Genomic DNA, 14,032 nt, shown 5'->3' on the forward strand with positions numbered 1-14,032 from the left:
GTCGAAAAGTCCTCTTACCATTTTGCAATTTTCGCAATAGTTAACAAATATTAATTACTAAAAATTGTCAAATATTGGTCTTTAATAATTTTTTACTCAAATACTATCAACTTTACAGAAAAACTGCAAGAAACAAAAATTATTAATTTTCTTCTCATAGAACTCTAAGAATTTTTTCAGAATTTTTTAATACCATATTTTTTCATGAAAATAAAATAATGCATAAAAATAAAATAATGCAATACTAAAAAGATGAAATTTTTAGTATTGCATTATTTTATTTTTACCATGAAAAAATATGGTATTAAAAAATTCTGAAAAAATTCTCAGAACTTTATGAGAAGAAAATAAATGATTTTTGTCTTTTGCAGCTTTTCTGTAAAGTTGATAATATTTGAATAAAAAATTATTCAAAACCAATATTTGACAATTTTTAATAATTAATATCTTGTTAATTATTGCGAAAATTGCAAAATAGAGGACTTTTCGACTCAGTTTAGTCCATTCTATCTATACAAAAGCGATTGGCAAAAACTTTCGGGACATCCTGTATAGATGTATATATGTATAATTATATAATATCTAGTAGTAATATGTAGAAATGTTTTGATAAAAAAAAATTTTTAATACATTAATATGTATAAACATATATAAACATACATAAATATTCATAAACACGTATAATCATATATGTGAAATATGCCCATATATATTCATACATCCCTCTTTCTTTTGTAAAATTTTTTTTTTAGTGTAATAGAAATAACAATAGTAATGTGGAAACATAAAAAATAATTAAAGGGATAATTTTTGCACTGTTTGTTTTAGAGAAAAATAAGTTTGAAAAATGTTAAAAAAATTGCTTATATACAATTATGCATAATTTCATATATAATTATACATACATAATTTTTTTACGTATTTCTACTCGCAATCTGGTATCAGGTCATGTAGCAGACTCTATCAGTTTCTGTCATCAATTTTCTGACATAGCATGTCAGCAGGCTTTGTATCTTTGACAGCTGTTTGCTGACAATGTGACAGTACAAACTTTGTGTACAATTTGTTGTCTTTTCTGCAAAAACTGGTAGCAGGCTCTGCTCAAAATCTGTCTCCGCAGCTCTGGTAAAAAAAGTTGATACAGACCTTGAAAATTTTTCGCAGAATTTTTCATATAATTTTTCAGAATTACTATATAATTTTTTAAAATTTCTATTTATTTTTATAACTTCCTCACATTTTTTATACGAATTGAAACATTTCTCAAAAAATCTATACCTTTTTTCAGAATTTTTCATATAAGTATGTTAATTAAATATCGTAAGATTTTTAATATTTTTTGTAAGTATAATTTCTTATGAAATGTTATAAAATCTAAATAATTTAAGAATATTTTTTAAAAATTATGGGATGAGAAAGTTCAGAATATTTTAGAATTTACTTGTATGAAAAATTCTGAGAAAAGATGTAAATTTGCTGAATATTTCTGAAAAATGTTTTAATTTATTTGTATAAAAAATATGAGAAAAATTTTCATAAGGAGAACGATAGAAAAATCCTATCATTCTGAATATGGAATCTGGTTCGTGAATTCATTAATTTGAATCAGATCTTATAGGAACCTTGTACAAATCTTATAGAATCCGATAAAATAAGATAGAATTTATATCCAATCAATCGTTATGCTTGCGAAATCAGAAAATGATACAAATTGATAGAAATCCTACTGTTCTCAATCTTTTTCTATTAATTTTTTTTATCAGGAAGTAGAGATGAAAATGACCCAATTTGACAATAACTTATCCGGTAAATTACAGTAAATTACTCGGTAATTTTTTGAGGCTGGTAAAATGGTAATTTAAGAAAATTAGAAAAATAAAGTAATTTAATATAAGAATATTTAGTCTTCAGTTACAAACGTTTTGTTTAACTTAAATTTTTATTTTGATACTACATATTGATATAATAATTAGGAAATTATATACATACGAGTATATATAGGTACATAGTATAACTAGAGAAACTTCAAATAAATTTTTTTATTATAATTTTGAAAATAAAAAAGATGTGATAGTAGTCTTAAATTATATTTTTTATATCTCATAACACTTTTATTTGCTTGCTATTTTAACGACTAGATTGTCAAACACAATCTTTACTAGAATAAAAACAAAAATATAATTATGTATGAAAAATAAAATAACTTTCTGTAATTGCACTACTGCCGGAATACTTAAGTCAAAATATAGAATAATTTTACATAATACATATACAATGAAAAGCTAGATTTTAAAATATTAATACAAAGAATTATATGTAAAAGTAAAAAGTATTACAATTTTCATTCCTCATCGCTCTCTATTTCTTGCTCACTTTATGATTCATCATTGGAAGTAAAACTGTCTTTTAACAGTGTTGGTAGCAAAGTTTATGAGAATTATAAGGAATTGATTTTATTGTTCTCAAGAAATATTGCACTGCGACAAGCTTCGATACTTTTTCATGTTTCTATTTCTTTTCAAAGAATGGACACTTCTATTCTGACCAATTTTTTTCGTAAGCATAGGATGACAGCTGTAACAATCTTGATGCAATAGGTGAAATTATTTTAGAACCACACATACCCCTTTCCATCAAGAGGATGGTTTATGGCTACTTGCGGCACGCTATAGAACATCATATGAGAAAAAGCCTGTATGTTCTCGAAAATCTCCTAAATTGTTTAAGATTTTTCTATTTTCATTCTAAATTTTTAAATGACTAGCCAATTTTTCTATTATTTCATAAGAATAGATTAATTGAATGTCAATAAGATCCTTTCCCTGATATATATATATTATCTTGGATCTAACAGATATGTGGCAAAATGTATAGGCTTCAAATACGCTTCAGATCTATCGTTAACTGCTTTCAAGATAGTTTGCCAATTTCTCAAATTAATCAGCTTATCATTTTTTTCAATAAAATCATCAATTACTTTGCTTAAATTATAAAATATTGCAACTGCATCAGAAAGAGTAGCCTTATCGCTTTCTAACTGAGTAGTACCTCTTACAATAGATTTTAATATTTTTAGTACACTTTTAATTCTTGGCCAAAAAACTTCCTCATCAAGAACTTTGTTTTTAATTTTTTTTTAGAAATATTCAAGTCTTTTTTTTAACACTGTTCCAATCAGCAGACAATGTTTTTAAAATATTTTTTAAATATTTATTTCTCATTAATTTTACATTTTTTAAGATTCGTTTTCAAAATTCATTAATTTAACGTTTATTTAACATTTATTTAATGTTTATTCTGAATTTATTTTTTATTTGAAATAATGGTTTGAAAAAACATTTTTTAAACGTTTATTTAATGTTTATTAAATGTTTATTTAACATTAAATATTCATTTGAAATAATAGTTCGAAAAAACATTTTTTAAACGTTTATTTAATATTAATTAAATGTTTATTTTACATTAATTATTCATTTGAAATAAAGATTTAAAGAAATATTTTTTAAATGTTTGTTTAATATTTGTAAAATGTTTATTTTACATTATTTATTCATTTAAAATGTGGTAATAAGAAATATTTATTTCATGTTTATTTAACGTTTAGTAAATGTTTTATTTCACATTAATTATTTGTGTTTGAAATAATGGTTTAAGGAAACATTTATTTAATGTCTATTAAATCTTTTTTAAAAATTTTATAAATGTTTGTTTTTTGTTTTATTTATTCATTTAAAATATGATTAAAAAAACATTTATTTAATATTTATCTGACGTTTACTATAAATATGAAAAAAATGTTATTTTATAAAGTTCAAATTAATGAAAGACGGGTCAGGATAATAAAAAATAATCACGGAAGAGAAGTTAACACAATACAATTGTGTTAAGTGTATCATATATAGTGTATCATATAATAAGAATTGTGTGCATCGATAGTTATAAATGGCGTGATGGATAAGATACAAGACTCATAACTCTGAGATCTCAGGTTCAAAATCCGACCGGTAAGTGAAAAAGATTAAAATAAAATTAGAATTAATTAATAAAATTAGTTGTGTAATGTTTAGACACTATTAATAAAAAAAATAAATTTAAAAAAATTCTACATTATTTTTTCTAATTTTGTTGAAATTTTGACATTAAAAAACGTTTTTTTAATGTTAAAAGAAATATTTCTTTAAATAAATGTTTCATTAAAATGTTAAAATAAACGTTTTTTTAAACAAAAAAAGATGACTTAATCCACTATTTTTAACGTCTTTAAAAATGTTTTTAAAAATGTTTTTTAACTGTCTGTTGATTGGAGGTTGCTTGAAGTGTTCTTTGCCTCTAAAGACTCTAATAATATAATTACATAACCAAATCTTGTATTAGGAGGTAATTTCAGTGAAATTCTCATTTGATTATACTTATCATTCTTACTTTTAAAAGCAGTTAATTTTACATGCGAATATTTAATCTCTTTTACTATGTTCTTAGTTTGAATGTAAATATTTTTAAAACATTTTACTATCATTATATCTTTTATTAAGTTTTGAAGAGAATGATCAGCACATCCAACACATGATATATGAGAATATTTTTCTTGTATTAATATTTTCTAAGCTACTTGCATATTTCTTGCAGAATCTGGTTATGAGCATCCAAATCTTTTCATTCCTTACTGCTAAAATAACAGAGTCAAGTTGCTTAGCAATATATTCATCAGTTTCTCTATTGAATTTTTTATCAGAAGATTTCCAAAATACAATAATAGGAGTACTCAGAAGTATATTCAATATTCTTGCTCCATTAATATTTGTCCAACCATCTATCATTATTGCGAGTACTAAAGCCTCTTGAATTTTATTTGCAGCATTAATTTTTGCCTTTTTATATTCTGAATCTAACAGAGAAGGAGAAGAGATAGTTGCTTTATTTATATCTTGTAGGTGAAATAAATGCCGGTCAAAGATACTTCAAGAAATTTAGCCAATGGACATTACTCTATCATATCAAAACTACAGTTGGATGAAAAAAAAGTTCGAGCCAGAAGTCGATTAGCAAAATTTTGTTCACCTACAAGTAGAAATATAAATAACTGTAAATAAAAGGGAATTTTAATAATAAATTCGCATTTTCCTTATCATTTGTTATAAAATTAATAAATGATTTCATTTCACTTGAAGTTCTTGAAGGTGATGATCTTTTTTTCAACACTGATGGAGAAGAGCTTTTACTAGAATTATTAGTCCAATTTATTGTATTTCCAGACTTTATCTGATATTCATATCAACATCATCTACTGTCATATCTTCTGCTCTTTCATTTGAGTAAAAAGAACATTGTGATTCACGGTTCTTTTAGATGTTCTCTTAATCTCGTAATATTTGCATTTTTATAATGCTTTATATTTCTGACTAGTGCATTTTTATCTTCTCGCTCCTCAATAACAAAATGTTTCCAAACATCAACCTTCCTCTCTCTTCCCAGCTGCAAAATGAAATATATATCACTTTGCAGATTATATTTATGTGAGCTGTTCGGTTTCATTCTGCTACAGGGTCCCTATTCTCGAAAAATATCGCATATGAAAAACTAGAGAAGTGTTATAGTATATGTAACGCATACTATAGTATTTCCCTAATTTTTCGTGTGGGATACTTTTCGAGAATAGAGGCCCAGTTCAAATAACTATACCTATATTTAGAATGAGAAGTATTAAATATGAACAAACTATATATAGACATTTAAGAATAATAATATTAAGTTTCATTGTTACATATTTTTTAAGATCATGTACATATACATATGAGGACAACAATCCAGCACAACGTTCTGCTTCATTCAGTAATAACAGTCACGTACAGCAGACAACCAACTAACAACGTTTAAGGCAGAGATGCCAAATCAGGGACGATTTACGACGGGAGTGATGCATACAAATGAATTGCACACACCAGCCTGTTCTCTCTCTCTCTCTCTCTCTCTCTCTCTCTCTCTCTCTCTCTCTCTCTCTCTCCTCTAGTAATTTTTTACTGCTTTACCAATAAGATTATATTATTTTTAATTAACCATTAGTGGGCAATTGATATACACTCACTTACGACATCGCGATCAATACCATCAGTCGGCAACCTAGCGCGACATATATTGTAGCTACATACTTGAGCATAAGTCGTCTACTTGTCACACAGACACGTTTTGTTACACTTATATGTTTAGATTTAGTCAACAGCCCTGTTATTCTATCAGCGATTCCTATTAGGAATATTAGAAGAATATTATTTTACTTTATAGTATATATAAGTATAGAAATATAGCCTATTTGTACATAAAACTATAAAGACAATAAATATAACCAAAATTACTCATAAATTACCATTTTACCGCAATTTTATTGTAAGTAATTGTAAAATTAAATTTGAAGATATTTTTACATTTCTACCAGAGAGGTTTTGCTTTCAGGATATATATGCATACATATTGTATATATACAGGCCCTGATGAAAATATTTCTATGCCAAAGTAAGCCAAAAACTATTCCTAAATACGCAGTTTGGAACGGAAGTAGTTTGGCGTAGAATTTTACTCTTAAACAAAAATAAGACGATTCATGCCTTTGTACGTCAAACAACGCCAAACAACGCCAAACTACGGCAAATGCCAGAAAATAATCTAATTATGCCCGAAAGTACGCTTAACTATGCTAAAAACTATGTCTAAGTACACGAATGAACCATGGAAGTAGTTTGGCATAGGATTCTACTCCAAAGATTTACGTTTTCTTTCGCGAAACTGTACTCTAAGCATAGTTTCTTTAAAGTACATTTACACTGTACTTTAAAGTAACATGATAGTATCTTGAACTCATTTGGCATGAATTCAAAATGCCATCACGTTGCTATCATGATAGAATTAGAATTTCATCATACCATGGATACTTTAATATAAGGTGTAGTAAAAAGAAATCTATTATTTTTGCATTAAATTGAAGGCTTTATTTAACATAGTTAGAATGATCCGATTTAGGTCAAATATGTACCGTTTTGTTCGATAACTTGTTGCCATTTTGAAGGTAATTTCATTATGCCTCTCTCATAGAAACCCTCGTCCCTATTGGCAAAAAACTGGGACAGTCGATTTTCACAAGCTTCTCTTGAGGCGAATTTTTCACCAGCAAAATCATTCGCCATAGACAGGAACAGGTGGTAATCACTTGGTGCCAGGTCCGGACTATAAGGTGGATGCATAAGAACCTCCCAACCAAGCTCCCGGAGCTTCTGGCGAGTCACTATCGATGTGTGTGGCCTGGCGTTGTCTTGATGGAACACAATTCCTCTCCTATTGGCCAAAGCTGGCCGCTTCTGGGCGATTGCTTCTTTCAGACGGTCCAATTGTTGACAGTACAGGTCCGAATTAAGAGTTTGGCCGTAGGGGAGCAGCTCATAGTAGATGATTCCCTGCCAATCCCACCAAACACACAGCAAAACCTTCCTGATCGTCAATCCTGGCTTGGCCACCGTTTGCGCCGGCTCATCGCGATTCGACCACGACCGTTTTCGCTTGACGTTGTCGTAAGTGACCCACTTTTCATCACCAGTAACCATTCGCTTCAGAAATGGGTCGATTTTGTTGCGATTCAGCAGCGATTCGCAGATGGAAATTCGGTCCATGAGGTTTTTTTGCGTTAATTCGTGTGGCACCTATACATCGAGCTTCTTTTTGTATCCAGCCTTATTTAAATGGTTCCAAACGGTTTTTTGTGCAATGTTTAGCTCCTGGGCAATCGAAACAGTGCTTACATGACGGTCAGACTCGACGATTTCCATTATTTTATCGACATTTTCGACAATTGGCCTTCCAGAGCGTGGTGCATCTTTGACATCAAAATTACCGGAACGGAATCGACGAAACCAAAATTGCGCGATATTGACTGTTACAGTATCAGGACCATAAACACTATTCACATTTTCAGCCGCCTGGCTTGCGTTTTCGCCTTTATCGAAGAAAAACTGTAAAATATGGCGTAGTTTCTCTTTGTTGGTGTCCATCTTTGACACGCGCTCAAACAATACTGACTCAAGCAATCACAAAACTGTCTGAGAGTTTTTTTTAGTACGAAATCTTATCTTTCTAACGCCATTTGGCGTAATTATCGATCGCATTTATACAACGCGAGATACAGATTACTAAAGCCATCTATTGGAAAAATAATAGATTTCTTTTTACTACACCTTACATTAAAGTAAGTTATGCATCTCCGCCGTGTTCTGTCGAGTAAGAGTAATTCCGCGTAAAATGGCGTAGAATGGCGTACTTCACAAACTAAAAATTAAAAGGTAAGTATTGTACTTTGAAATAGTTTGATATAGAAACACATACTTCAGGAAACGATTTTTTCATACATTTAATAAATAAATTCAATAAATTGACGTAGTTTGGCATATTTATTGGGTCGTCCGGAAAGTCCGTGCGTATTTTCCGCACGGACCTTTCCGGATAACCCAAGGTTGTTGCACGAACTTTCCGGACGACCCAATATTTCTATGCTCAGCTATCAGAATGTAGAGTGTAATTCCGCATAAAAAAAAACGTAGAATAGTATATTTTTTTCGGAATACTATGAAAGAATAAAAATTAGTTTGGCGTAGTTCGGCATAGAAACGCATAGTTCAGGAAGTAATGATTATTAGTTGCACGTACTTTAGCGTACGTGCCTAACTAGGTTCAAGTACACCATTTTATATCTTTCGCGTAACTTGGCATAGTTATTTCTATGTTTAACAACGCGATTTTACGCCATAGTCATAAAAGTAGAAAGGCGTACTTTTTAGCGTACTTTGGCATAGAAATTTTTTCGCCAGGGAGATGAGTTATTTTAATCGAACCAGACAAATATCTCGACAAATATGGAAGATACGGAAAAATATTTTAGACAAAAGTTGTATGGTTTAGAGGGGAACATAAGATGCTATCGTTGGTTTGACCTTGGATAGTTATTTGAAAATCATGTGAAGGTTACCTTTAATTTCTTAAATGGGAACCTCCATTTTTCATTGCCCATTCTTGTAGCTTACTTCGAGAACTTTCCTAAATACTATAATAAAATATTTTTTCATACTTCTTAAGTTATAAGGTTCGAATATTACAGTATATCGCCGGCATTAGCATTATCCAAGGTTTAAAGCAATGATTAAAACTTCTTGAATATTGTTCAGGATCATGATCTGATTAAGATTTGTCAAAATTAAGGCTATTTTCATTTATTCATTTTCACATAAAAATGAATTTTCAGTGCAAAAATGAAAATAAGAGGTACAACCTCCAATGGCTTCGAAATTTTGACAAATTCTCCGTTAAAATAATAAAATAATTTATTCGTATTGTATAGCAAATCGGTTAATTTGATATACAACATTCTTTAAATTTAGACACAGTCTTCAAAATGCGACTTTATTAATTAATTGTATTTGCGTTATTAATTTAAACCCAAGTAATAGCAACTTTCTCTATCAAAAATTATTATTTTTCGTAAAAAATTAATGCATCAAATGAAAGATTAAAACCCAGATGCTACAATCTTAACTAATCAAGTTCACATATAAATAAAAGAGCAAAAAAGCCACATGCTGGATGTCGTTAGCGAAAGTCATATATTTAAAAATTTCTCAAGTTGATATAAATAAACATAAACGTTTCGGCTAAGCTGTGGCTATCTTCAGTATGTAAAATAATTAAATAAATAAAATAATAAAGTAAAAACAAAATTAGTTACATAACTAAACGCAGAACGTAAAATAACCGATTTTCTAGCAAGAGTTGAGCCAATATCGATTAATTAATTCGTCAAATTAATCCTCATATATTTGGTCTAATTAAGATTGCCGTGTATCACAAAATTACAAGTTCTGGCAGGAAATAAGATTAAATAAAATTAAATAAAATTAAATAATAGTACAACATACTTATAGTATCAGGCAAAGATGTACGAAAATAATGAAGTCACAACAATTTTGATTCAACGTGATAAAATAAGTTACATAATTAAACACAAATCGTAAAATAACAGATTTTTAGCTCAATGTTGACCCTTTATTATGACAAGCTAATCCTCGGTCTAATTACGATTACCATATGTAAAATTACCAAATTCTAACAGGAAATGTGATGAATAAGATTAAATTAAAAAATTTAATTATATAAAATAGAATAATAGTGCGAACGTACCTATGATATCGAAAAGTTATGCGAAATTCAATGATGAGGAGAGAGAACATTTTTGTATGAAATAATTTTAACATCTGCCTGTGTCAGAAGTTGTTATTTATACTTATGAAGAAGATGCAGAAAAGAGAGTAGGAGACGAATTGTCTAAGGGGGGATGGTGACACAAAATCGGTAAGTAATCGGCAAGCAATCGCGTCGCTTTGCTCGTTAATACCGAACAATTGTTTTTTTATGTAAATCATTTCAGAGACTGATCTTTTAAAAAAGTACAGTCCAGAATCAAGAATCATGTTATTCTAATCCATGATATGATTATTGTTTAATTGCCGTGACACCACTGAACTTGATTCTGTTTTAAATAATTGTTCAGTTTGTAAGCAATTTTAAAGTTAAATTTGTTAGAAACGGTTTAAAATTTTTCCAAAACACCATTAAAATAAAGAACTGTGAAAAATTTTTTATATCGTCAAGAGAATTGTTTTTGTTATCGTCATTATATTTATCCGCCGAAGATCTATGAGAGAGCGTTTTGATCTGATTGTTAATTGTGGCAAAAATCAAATCGATAAGATATCCATTATTCAGAAATATTTGGATTATGGAATATGTTTTTTTCCTGAAACTTAAGATGAGAAAATAGAAAAATTATTCGGTCCAACTGTCCTATGATTAACACTTTTCTTGTGCTTGATAGGATGATTCGAATTAAAATTAAGATATCTTCTGGAGTTGATAGGTTTGTTCAAAATATCAAAAATTATTTTTCTCTCTTCTATCATTAATCTCACATCCAGGAAGCTAATACCATTTTTATCATTATATTCAATAGTGAACTTGATCCTTTCGTGGTAAGCATTGAATTTACAAACTATTGAATCAATTTTATCTTGTGATGCTGCGAGTACAATGTTATCCACATAATGATAATAAAATGGTATGAAATCAGGAATTGTAGCAAAAATATTATTTTCTAAATCTTGTAAAAACCATGTACACTAATATAGGTGATAACGATGATCCCATGGGCATACCGAAAATTTGCTTAAATATTTTATTGTCAAACACAAAGAAAGTTGAATTTAATATAATTTTAATCGCTTACTTTTATGAATTCGGTTTTAGGTATTTTGATGTTGTTGCTAATAAAGCTCCATCTTCATTTTATGTTTTTAATAGCCAGATCTAAAGGAATTTTAGTGTACAAGGAAACAACATCAAAAGAAACAATTTTATAATTAGATTCAAGTTAAACCATTTAATTTTTCCAAATCATTACTATTTTTAATGTAACTAAAGTTTTTTTTGTTACTTTTCTCTATTATGTCTTTTAAAAAGGTTAGAGGGTAAAATGACTATTTATACAATTTATAATTAGCCTTAAAGGATTACCATCCTTGTGAACTTTTGGCAGCCTATAGGATCTTGGTGAATCACCGTCAAACACATACAGTTTTTTATACGTAGCCTGATCTATGTATTTCCTATTTTTCCACTTTTTTAATAGTGCGAATTTCTATTGTAATTATATTTATAGAATTCTTATTACAAATTGTGTATGTATTATTGTCAGACAAAATCTCATGCATCCTAGTCTTATATCAGTTTAAATCTAATATCACTGAGGTATTTCCTTTATCTGCACGTGTAATTAAGATTTCAGTATGTTCTGAAATGAAACGTTTTGTGGTGTCTATGCTTTTAATGGAATCATGTTATTATTATTGTTTTTAACAATATGATATTTGTAATTTAATGTCTTTAAAATTGTAATTGATTCGTTATGAATTAATGCACATGATTTTTCATTTATGATATTTTTCATCATGATTTTTCAAAATATTGTTCTCAATATGTTTAATGAATTTCGTCATTTTTTTCTTTATTTTGTTATTGGGTAGATTAAATTTTTGACTAGCTGTAATATTTGTTTTACTTTATCTGGAATATCACAACTACTTAGATTGACCAGCCAATTTTTGTTTATATTATCAACTTTGTGATTTAAATCTTTTTCCTGTGTGATGTTAATATCATTATATGTCATTTCAAAATTGAAAGTACAGATCTCTTTGGTTGTAATTTTAGCATTTTTTGAAGAACAAAAGATACATGTGTTATCAGACGCTTTAGTGGTTAATAGATTATATCAAATTGGTTTAATCTGTTTTATTCTCCTATTTAGCTCACGAGAACGTAAATTGTTTAATTTTTTATCTATTTTATTGAATTCACTCTGTCATAATCTATTAAAATTTAATTCTTATTGACGAAAAAAACTATCGCTAATATGAACAGGTAATGATCGGTCTATTTCTCTATATATTTTGTACAAATTGTATTTAACAAACTCTAAATGTTTATAGGCATCGTTTAAGAGGTAAAGTTCTATAGATAAATTTCTGTTTAAAATTATTCATCTTATGTACTGAAGATTGGCTGTTTCTATACATTTCGCAACTTTCGACATCCAAATGGATTAGGTATTGCAATGATTTACAATTTGTGATTTGGCAATTGTCACTTCGCGACTCGCAATTGAATGTTGCAACTTATTGTACAATAGATCACCCTTATCTCTTATGAGCAACTTGATGGGAATAGTTACCTTCCTATAAACTGATCGTATAATAAGTTGTTAGAAATTACAGGGCAACATGATGGAAACAGTTTCAGCCTAAAATCTTATTCTCATAAGTTGCCAGTAATCTGGCGGTATTTTAAACTTGAACGAGCTCTCCGAACGTGAATGAAATGTGATCTAAGTATTCTCGGTAAGCGTAATAAGCATGATAGACATTTTAAAGTATTAGGAGATTTCATTTATTCGGTAAACATTTGAAAAAAATATTATGCTTTCATCTTAGAGTCCTTGGGACTTACTTCGAAAAATTATTTCATTAAAATACAGCTGAAAAATCTTTTAATGCTGCGTTTTTTATTCTATTCTATGTCGTTTTTTAAAATAAAAGAGATTTAACTCTATGCATTCCTCTGGTGACGGTGTCATATAATGCTTGATGACGCTCCATTTCCATTCAATTGACAGAAATGTGAACTAAATAGTATTTTATAAAAACGATTTCCAACAGATTGTAGCAACATTTATGGCAATAAGTTTGCTATAACATTTCTTCTCGTTTGCGCAAACAATTGTCTGCTTTAGATTGTTCTAAACGAAATTATTATTGCCCTGGTGACAGCAACATGATGGCAATTGAAGAGAAATTTGTGCTAAACACCTATTTCTTTTCTTATGCCAAGGAACGTTTTGTTATCTGGATCTGTTCTCCTTCGAAACATACAACTCCTGTTAGAAACATTATTCCGTATCTACTATAGTTTTCGAAAAGTCTTAATGTATTTTTTTTGAAGGGGACGTTTTATGTATATAGTACGGTTCACGTAAAATTACACGGCCGGTCTCGCGCTGTCATGTCGCTACGCATGTCTTAGCGCGAGACACTACTGTGTCTCCTGATATTATACTCAGCATATCAATAACTTTTTGTTGTAGATTGAATTTCTCCACTGCATTTTCTACCAATGTGGTTTCTATATGCAAAACTATCAAATTAAATAAAGTAAAAAGAATAGAAGTAGCAATCAGATATTGCATTAAACATAAAAAAAGATTAAACGAAAAAGTAATAAACGCTGTATGTATCTTTTATTTTATTATATACTCGTAGATATTATATAAATTTGATATTAATTTTCTTGCAATTGAACATTTCTCTTTCTTCTCTATTTTCCTTTTTCTTTCTCTTTCTCTTTTCTTTCTTCCTTTCACTATTTTTCTTTTCTCATATACATATCATTAACA

The 14,032-nt window shown here is 28.8% G+C and overlaps 1 protein-coding gene across 2 annotated transcripts in view; it reads left to right on the forward strand.

The window, feature by feature from the left end:
• The window catches only part of LOC108756607 (phosphoribosylformylglycinamidine synthase), a 70,496-nt gene that overhangs the window by 18,247 nt on the left and 38,217 nt on the right, over nucleotides 1-14,032 (forward strand). For both annotated transcript variants that reach the window (XM_018500541.1, XM_018500540.1), the window contains one exon: nucleotides 13,724-13,865. In XM_018500541.1, the coding sequence (XP_018356043.1) occupies nucleotides 13,724-13,865 (142 nt within the window). The remainder of the gene's footprint in view (nucleotides 1-13,723; nucleotides 13,866-14,032) is intronic.

This window comes from Trachymyrmex septentrionalis, unplaced genomic scaffold, assembly GCF_001594115.1.
Source record: "Trachymyrmex septentrionalis isolate Tsep2-gDNA-1 unplaced genomic scaffold, Tsep1.0 scaffold129, whole genome shotgun sequence".
In the NCBI taxonomy this organism is placed as follows: domain Eukaryota; kingdom Metazoa; phylum Arthropoda; class Insecta; order Hymenoptera; family Formicidae; genus Trachymyrmex; species Trachymyrmex septentrionalis.